A 9,299-nucleotide genomic window follows, 5' to 3' on the forward strand; every position below is an offset into this window, starting at 1 on the left:
TATTCATTCAATTATATAAAAAATAGCATTATTTCAAACCTCATTGCATTCGTAATGATGTTTTTACGCATATGATGACTCCAATCAAGTGTCGAAATACACAAAAAAATTTGATGTCATCGAAATCTTAGAATTTAATTTGCATTTTCACCAAAAAAACAGGGCATAAAGAGGTCCTTCAACATCTGATCATGTTTACAATAATAATAAAGATAAAGAAATCGGTAATTTTTGCAGCAAAAACCGGTTTAGCCCCGAGGTGACACCATTTGAAACTGCAGGTGGCGATTTTTGCGGGCAGAAACCGGTTTGAGAAAAAATAAAAATCGATACTTTTTGTTCAGAGGGGCGGGGTTGAGAGAGACCTGTGGTAAATTTAAGCAGGGCAGCTCGATGAATTGATCTCATTATCAGAGCACAATCGGCGCCCGCGGGATCCTCAACTCTATCCGCGCACTTGGACATCTGAAGGACCTTTCGAACGGGACATTAATTTGTTCCGCAGATCATACAACTCCGACGAACGGACCTTCAAAGGTGCACCCGAAATTTGGATCGGCGTATTTCGCAATTGATTGGCCCCGCGTTGCATAACAAAATTAATTAACAGGTAAAGGCGGCGTTATTATTATTCTTCCCGGCCGAATTGGGTTTTAGGGTCACTTGAAGTGCTTGTCACGCTTGTCGACCACCGCACTCGTGCATGATTTCTGACCTGCGGTTAAAGGGTGCTGAACTTTCTTCTCTTTGATTTCATTAATTTTTTTTCCAAACACTTCTATACATGCTTGTGCCTGTGTTTATTTTTTTCCTGCGTATGTATGAAATTTGATGACTCTGCTAATACATATAAATTTTTGCTGATGAATCGGATCAATTTGTCTCTGTGTCTAGAATGAACGAAAGTGATCTCAGCTTGGCTAAGGCTATGGTTGGCATGGAACTGAACTCCACAGGCACAAGACACCGGAAATCAGTCGTGGGACGAGTGCAGGAAAAAGTTTTCAGGTGAGTTTGTTGGTTCTTGTTTTGTTCCCAAACTCTGTAAAAAGCCCCAACCGCTAACATTTTTGATCAATTCAATTTTGTTTCATTAATTTTGTATTTAAAATTGACTATAATTGTTCTCTGACGAACAAAATGTAGGACGTTTATCGATCAGTTTGATAGGATGTATCGACAATCTGAAAATGCGTGACGTTAAGTGCTGTTGATAGCATTAATTTGATCATTTATTTATGCAACCTCTGGTGAGTTTGGCAGTTTATCTCTAAAGGATTCAGCGTAATTCCAAATCATTTCAGTGATTTCAGCATTTGAATTTATTAATTCATTTTGTGCTATTCTGGCTAATATTTAAAAAATGTATAAGTCGTTTTCATTTTTAACTCCTTGCATACAATTGTCTCCTAAGTTGGTGCATAAATTTGAATAAGTGATTTAACAGCTACTGGCCCTTACTCCTTTGAAGCCTTTCACGCGAAGGGAAGTGTGGCATAATCGTGATAAACAATCAGCACCTCTATATCCGCTAGGAAACTATTGGAAAATCTAATTTTAAATTGGATTACTTTGAATATTTCATTCAAAACGGAGGCAATGTAAAATTGAGGAATTTTTGAAATATGAATTATAAATGATTTGCTGATTAACGTTTTTTTAGAAACGTTAGTGAACATAAATAATTTTTTGTTAATTTTGAAGAACAAAAATCCATGTAAAGAATTCCAGTTCGGAATTATTAAATAAATCAGTTAAAATTTTGTTTTGAAAAAAGTTGCTTATATTTTGAGCAGAACTTTCTTTCTACGTTAACCAATTTAGTGAGATTTCTATAGAGCGTTATTCATAAATTTTGAAAGACACGTTTTCATCGTGCTCCTTGCTGGAACAGTAAATCCCAAAATGTAGGTTGAAACGTGCTTAAATTTTAGGTCTCTCGAACAAGGCAAACATCGGTTCAGTCATCTCAATCTGACCCAATTCCTCTGCATCATTTGCTTTTATGTTCCATCACGATCTCCGAAGTCTGACGGGTTCTCCAGTCGAACAAATGCCCTGGTCATCCATCTGCCGCGCACCAACCAGTATCTTATTTTTCTGCTCCATCCGATCTATGGAGTGTCGCGCGCGACGCGTGAGGTGCCAAGCGCTCGAGTGACTCCGACTCAAATTTGCATCTCGGGGAATTTTTATCTCGGCATATTTTCACGCTCAGCTGCTTCCGTTTTATTTTACAATCGGCAAATTTAACATCTCCATTATGAGCTGAGACTTTTTTATGTACTTCAAACTCGGACAGACTTTTTGCCCATAACGAAGGTTATGGCGCAATCAAAAGCTTGAGTTTATTGCGATGTACTGCAAACTGACGGTCAAGAGAGAAGTAAAAAGTATCAAAGGGAAAATCCATTTGAAAAGTAAGTGGCATTGAATGGAGACTATTTTTAGATATCTCATAATTGCAAAGTGATTAAGCGTTTTCTTTGTTGAGTGCGTCTCGTCCCGACCTGTTGATATCAAAAATTGAAACGCGAACAGAGAAGTAGTCTCATATGGGGTGGAGGGGGAATTCTATAATTTTAATGAGTCATTTTCAACAATGTTTTTACATTTTCCATGCGCAAATGTTCAGATATTTATTAACAAAGAAATCAAAAATAAAAATAATGTAAATAAGATTATTATTATTTATTTTTTATTAATTGTTCAGGTATTATTTTAACCCGACTCAAATTCTTGCAATTAGAAATAAAAATCTATATTAATAATTTAATTTTTAAATGTATAATGAGTAGTTTTGTATTTCTATTGAAAATTTAGCTTTCAATAATTAATAAATGTTATTAAAATACAATTAAATTACACACAAATTTTCCCAGTTTAATTCTAATATAAAATCAATACTTGAAATTTTAGTTTCCCCACAGAAAATGTTGTAAAATTAAAAATACAAGAAATTATGAAAAAAAAATTCCCTTCATCAGATGCGAAGCAAAGTCGCTGTGATCAGCGAAAGCAAAGCCACGAATTGAAAAAAAAACTGGTTCATTTCTCATCGGCGTCGTTTTTCACGCGTACAGCAAAAGATCAATTGAGACACTGTATAGAAATTCAATCATGTTTACTCTCTCTACCAAAACATTGATAATGAAAAGGTGTGTAGTTGAGATTGAAAGAGAGAGAGAAGGAGTTCCTGTTATATCAGCTGCTTGCTCCTTTGGCCCCAAGGGTACTACCACAACTCTGTGCGCGGGTCATTGACTCGTTGAACTTGGAAGTTCTTTCGCGATTCACAACGGTGTGCACGGGTCGCTCGCTCTCTCTCGTCGTCTTTTCAAAATTAATCTCTTTCACAGACGGCGTGGTTTATCGAGCAGGCCTTCACTTTTATTAATCCTTTCCGATTTGTCAAAAGCGCAGAGCAGCCCTGTCGGAAACCGCGAGAGCGCCGCTGACGAGCCGTGCCAATTTTCTTCTTGGCCAATTCTAGGAAATTTCCTCTCACTCAGCAACTCGCGGATTTTGACAGATGCTGCCAATTTTATTTTTATATTTTTAATTGTATTTTCCATTCCGACAGCGAATTTTTATTTCCCAAGGCTGCCTTGGTCAATTACCGCGCCATTGTTGCGCCGCAATTACGGCGGATTCGCTCGCTCTGATGCATTTTTTCCCCATACATTTTGCGTGCAATTTGCCTGCCTGACTGAGTAAGCTGAAAGAGACTTTTGTTATTTTACTGTTATTAGCAGCCCAACTCAGCGAAATAAGTGCGAAACGTGCAGCTGCGGCGAGATGGACCAACAAAAGGCGCAGGATCGCAGGTTTGTCTGTTCAGCACCCATTTTCCTTTCGGACCGCATTTTGTCTTGATTTGCAAAGCACCTTTTCTCTTTTTTTAATGTCAAACGTCCACCGGCACACCTCTGCTGCAATTTTGTGTGATTTCCTTTTTTTATTGTTGCTCTCTGTGCATGTGAAGAAAAACAAATAAGACCAGGTATTATTATTGTTGTAGGCTGATCGCACCTATTATAAATTTGGCGCACGATAAAAAAACCCACACCTCATCATTCTCCAGTCTCGCTGTTTCGTTTTACTGCATTTTGGAATTCGTTTGCTGCTCGTGCCCCTTATTTACTACTTTATTTTTTACAATTTAATTTTCCCTTATGTTCTTGCTTGAGTCTCACTTAATTACACGTATAAGTTATTTATTTGTTTATTACTAGCGCAAGATTAGAGCTCGCGAGACGTGCTTTTGTCTGTAGTCTTTTAGTTTAATGGCTTGAGTGTACCATCTAGTTGGTTCACCTCTATGGTGCCATCGTCCAGATTGTTTTACAAGCATGTTATATTCGATTTCACACTCTGATATCACGAGTAAATTTGACACCTCTCTGGTTAGTCTGTAGAATATCAGTTTACACGTAGCATTGATCTAGGCAAGTTGCTATTTCCTTGATTTTTTTATATATTTGTATAATTTTTGTTTAAATTCCATTATTATCTGCAGTAAAATTGTAACAGTAAACTCAAATTTATGGTCAATTCTGATCAGTGTGCTCTGAACCGTTCATTTAACTGTTTGCTTGCCACACATTCTTGCTTGAATTTGAATATCAAGTTAAGAGAATTGCGTTATTTCAAACTAATGATATGAGATATGAGGTTTTTCCTCCTTATTTCCTTGTTTATTTTATTAAAGAAACCGCATTTAGTCGCTCTAATTTTAAATTTTGACGTAAATGCTGAAAAAATAATTGGCAAACTTTAACTAGGTTTGTTGTTTCCATGCACGACATCCGTATATGAGGTTGTTTCTTACGGCAAATATCCGTTAATGTTTCAGGCGTACCCGATCATTAAATGCTCCCAGTCCAGTGCAGCAGTTTGGCCCTTGTGGTCGTATCATGAAAAATTCTGCTATGGTGATGTAAGTGGGCTGCATTTGTTTCTCGTCAACTCCCTCTTCTCTAACTATGTTTCAAACCCCCCAAATTAAAATTGTGACCTCTCCTCGATGTTAAGAAAAGAAAAACTCGTCCCTCGTTTCTCTCGACTATATTATTTGTACTCATTACGAGTTCCAACATGCAAAGTAACACCTCAAAGACCCTCCCACGTATTTTTCTTCAAGAGGCATTGCTCATTACAAGGCACACTCTGATCTCTATCTGCTCACTTTGAGTGGGAGACTGATTTTTGGCACCGGTTTTCAGGACGATCCAAGACCCGGCCAGCCAGCGCCTGACATGGTACAAACCGCCCCTCACCGTGCTGGTGATAAAGAAAGTGAGGGACGCCTCTGTGCTTCCTCCATTCGTCCAACTGGTGCACTGGCTCATCAAGGTTCATTAAAAAAAAAATATTTTGCCAGTAAAATATTAATACGCATTTTCAGGAGAAAAATATGGTGGTGTTTGTGGAGAACTCGGTCATGGATGACTCGATGCTTCAGGCAAACAGCAGCTTCCAAGTCGTCAAGGACAAGCTAATGACATTTCAAGATGGCAAAGATGATTTGACAGACAAAATCGACTTCATCATCTGCTTGGGAGGGGACGGCACCTTGCTCTATGCCAGCTTGTTATTTCAAGTATGCTAATATTTGTTTGGCGCTAGTGCTATAATTTTTATTCAAGGAGTCTCTTGATATTTATTTAAGATTACCTTTGGTGTTCATTAAAAAGCCATGCCAAATCCCCTCAGTAAGACCACTAAATTAAAATTCAACTGAAAAAAAAATTATCTTTTAAATCCTTTGTCTCGTTTGGAATAATTTAATTTATTTAATCTCAATTATTATTTTGCAGCAATCAGTGCCACCTGTGATGGCCTTCCACCTTGGATCTCTTGGCTTCTTGACTCCATTTGAGTTTGAGAACTTCCAGGAGCAAGTGACCAATGTCCTGGAAGGCTACGCAGCCTTGACCCTGCGCAGTCGTCTCCGCTGCATCATCATGCGGAAGGACGACGAAAAGGGCCACGTTCCATCTACCAATCTTTTGGTGCTAAACGAGGTGGTCATCGACCGAGGACCCTCGCCCTACCTGTCGAACATTGACCTCTACCTGGACGGAAAACACATCACCTCCGTGCAAGGCGACGGTGAAACAGTCCTATTTTTTTTTTGCCCGAATTATTTTATTGAATATTAAACAGGTCTGATTGTGTCAACTCCTACTGGTAGCACCGCCTACGCAGTCGCAGCAGGCGCCTCAATGATCCACCCCAGTGTGCCTGCCATCATGGTCACTCCTATTTGTCCTCACTCGCTATCGTTCAGACCCATCGTCGTACCTGCTGGCGTGGAACTGAAGGTAAAATCTATCATTAATTTTATTGCAAATTTGGTGCAGTTATTTAAAGCAAGCAAAAAAAAATCATAGTTTACAATGAATTAAAAAAAAAAATGATGAGTCATTTTGAATCTTTTTCAAAATAATTTATAAATATATGATTGATATACATTTTGAAACAAAGAAGTGTAAAAAAAATTCCAAACTTTGTTAAAAAAATTTAAACTGATATCGTTTCTGAGTGGCTCAAAAAGACGTATAATCTTTGAAGATTTCAGTGTCTCCTGACAGCAGAAACACATCTTGGGTTTCATTCGATGGCAGAAACAGACAAGAATTGAGACACGGTGACAGGTAAGCGGCAGCACCACACGGTCACTGTGCATTGTCTCTATTTTTTTACTCACTGATTAGCACCCCTTGTAGAAGTAGCAGTTGTGAGCAGTTTTTGGTGCACTGAATACTGAATAAACCAAAAAAAATTAATACCTATCAGACGTAATTTTCTCACCAGGGTAGCACGGTTTTATTGTGTGTTTCAGATAATGCTAAGCAATGACGCTCGTAGCACAGCATGTGTCAGTTTTGACGGACGCTACCAACAAGAATTGCTCCAAGGAGATAGGTGTGTGACTCTCTTTTGGAGTTGCAGACGCTTTTCAAAATGTTTCCCTGGTTAACCGATTCATTCCTACACTTATGTATTGGCGGACACTTGGTCTTTTCTCCTGGGGTGGCTAACTTTCTCTTTCACAGACTTGCACTTTGGTTGTTGGTTCTGTTTGGAAAGCTGCTCTTAAATAGTTTTTTGCATGACGTTTTTGTTTTTAATTTCACTTTAAGTGCTGATGATTTAATTTTTGAAATTTTATTTTTAGTCTCCGAGTGACCACCTCCATTTACCCTGTGCCTTCAATCTGCGCCCAAGACCAGATATCCGACTGGTTTGACTCTTTGGCCGAGTGTCTTCACTGGAATGTTAGGAAGCGGCAGAAGCACCTGGATGAACTCTCGGACCTCACTCAGTCAAGTTCCAACGACACGCTTGACTCGCTGGAGCAGTCGGAACAGATTGATAGTTAAATGGTTTGTGTTAATTTAACAAATTATTCATTTTTTTATAATTTTTTTCCCAACTTTTTCAGGGAGCTAAAACTACAAGCAAAGTTATAACACAAAGTTTTGCGTGGTCTTGATAGTTATTTGGAAAAGTCTTGATCATCACCTTCAACCTTTGGAGTTTGGGCTCTTTCTCTTTTGAGAATTGATTCTGCTTTTGAGCAGTCCACCGTGACGCATGTTGTTCTCTTCCAAATTCTTCTTTGAATGTCATGTAGCATTTAGTATATCAAACGTGTGGACCAAAATTTTGTTATATTTTTATACTTTGCCACCACTGTATTGTATTGTAACACATTTTGTGGCTACAAAAAGATGTAGCGATTAAAAAAGATAAATAGCAATATTGAAAATTATGCCCATGATCATGCTATTAGTTCAAGAGGTATAGTTTAAAATAAATATTTTGAGTTTGTTATGGATCGTGAAGTTTAAGTAATATTTAATGTCCTGTTGCGTTTCACATGCCAGGAAATGGTTATTTTTGTAATTTTTTATTCGAAACGTCGCAGAGTGTTGACCACTTCTAAAAATTGTGTTAAAATAAACAAAAACAATTTGTCAAAAAAATCAAAATTGTGTTTCTTAAATTATCTTATAAAATGATAAAAATATGCACACCAAAATTAAAATTAGGTTAAAAAGGATGGCAATATAAAAAAAATTTTACATGAGCAAAAATAATGAATAAAAAAAGGTATTCATGATAAATTTGGCTGTAGCGTGTGTTTCGATAATTTTATTTTAATTCCGAAGTGCTCCTAATTGTAATACTTACTATGCTGACAGAATTTTAAATTACGCGCGTAAATCTCCCTTCTCTTCACCACAGTATTTTATTTCGCACACCCACCTGCAGTTCTCTTCGTAGTAAACAAGTCGTGCTTTGTGTGCCCCCAGCTCTGTTAATTTTTTCCTAATTTTCCAAAAAACCACCAACATGGCATCGACTTTAATCAAGAAGGGCCTCGACCAGCTCAAGAGCAAAGAATTTAGGGAATATTTAATGAGGTAATGAAATTTCAAAAATATCAAATAAGAAAAATTATTCGAGATAAAGGATCCGGATTCAAGGTCCATTTGAAGGTCACCTCAATTTTGTCTTTTCCTTTTGTTGTCTTTAAGTTTTGGACGGAAATTTGAATTTATCACACCGCTTTGTCTTTCAGCACACATTTTTGGGGACCAGTTGCTAATTGGGGCATTCCTATCGCTGCCATCGCTGACACAAAAAAAGACCCTAAATTTATCAGTGGCAAGATGACTCTTGGTGAGATAAAAATTTTTATTGCTTTTTCTTGCAAAACAACTCAATTGAATTCTATCTCTTTACAGCACTTTGTTTATACTCGATGATTTTCATGAGATTTGCGTGGAAAGTACAACCGAGGAATCTCTTGCTCTTCGCCTGTCACTTCACAAATGAGGCAGCTCAACTCACTCAAGGATACAGATTCATCAACTACAATTACCTGAGCAAAGAGAAACCCGCAGAGATTGAAGCAGCCCCAGCAACAGAAGAAGTACAAAAGCAGTAGAATATTTTTTGTTCCACACTCGCCAGACACTGTTATATTTAGAGGTAAAATATTTCCCCAATACATTGTCCCCGGAGGTTCCGTTTAATTGGCTTTTTGCTCTTATATATCGTAATCAAATTAATAGTTTGATCCAAACAAATTAATCAATCTGGATTAAATATTACTAAAAATCATCACAATGTTATCCAAGCTAGTCGTAGCAGAAATTGTCGTTTTAGAAAATTGACAGAGATATTAATTTGCACGAAAAATGTCCAAACATTTATAATAGTGCCATTTTTATTGATGGCATGCCAGAAGAACAGTTGCACAAGAACAGTGATTGTGATTAAAA

At 37.5% G+C, this 9,299-nt stretch overlaps 2 protein-coding genes across 8 annotated transcripts; both read left to right on the plus strand.

Moving 5' to 3' along the window:
* Positions 1–338: 338 nt before the first annotated feature.
* Positions 339–7,812, plus strand: LOC132202725 (NAD kinase-like). Of its 7 annotated transcripts, none has more exons than XR_009442397.1 (11): positions 339–610; positions 895–1,008; positions 3,753–3,827; positions 4,856–4,939; positions 5,226–5,355; positions 5,408–5,602; positions 5,820–6,114; positions 6,169–6,326; positions 6,577–6,659; positions 6,848–6,930; positions 7,184–7,198. XR_009442397.1 is itself a non-coding variant. In XM_059629826.1 (11 exons), exons 2-10 carry the CDS (start codon positions 896–898, stop codon positions 7,386–7,388), a joined length of 1,338 nt encoding a protein of 445 aa, XP_059485809.1. In that variant the 5' UTR covers positions 339–610; position 895; the 3' UTR covers positions 7,389–7,391; positions 7,451–7,812. The 7 variants fall into 7 exon arrangements, 6 of the variants coding, with proteins under 6 accessions (XP_059485809.1, XP_059485810.1, XP_059485812.1 ...); XM_059629826.1 differs by lacking the exon at positions 6,848–6,930 and adding an exon at positions 7,451–7,812 and having other exon boundaries at positions 7,184–7,391; XM_059629827.1 differs by lacking the exon at positions 6,577–6,659 and adding an exon at positions 7,451–7,812 and having other exon boundaries at positions 7,184–7,391.
* Positions 7,813–8,265: 453 nt separating this feature from the next.
* On the plus strand, positions 8,266–9,189 carry LOC132202728 (mitochondrial pyruvate carrier 1). The gene is made up of 3 exons (XM_059629835.1): positions 8,266–8,435; positions 8,594–8,694; positions 8,760–9,189. The coding sequence occupies exons 1-3, from the start codon at positions 8,365–8,367 to the stop codon at positions 8,960–8,962; spliced, it is 375 nt and encodes a 124-aa protein (XP_059485818.1). The 5' UTR covers positions 8,266–8,364; the 3' UTR covers positions 8,963–9,189.
* Positions 9,190–9,299: the final 110 nt, after the last annotated feature.

The sequence above is a fragment of the Neocloeon triangulifer genome, unplaced genomic scaffold (assembly GCF_031216515.1).
Source record: "Neocloeon triangulifer isolate White Clay Creek 2 clone unplaced genomic scaffold, ASM3121651v1 ptg000015l, whole genome shotgun sequence".
Lineage (NCBI taxonomy): Eukaryota > Metazoa > Arthropoda > Insecta > Ephemeroptera > Baetidae > Neocloeon > Neocloeon triangulifer.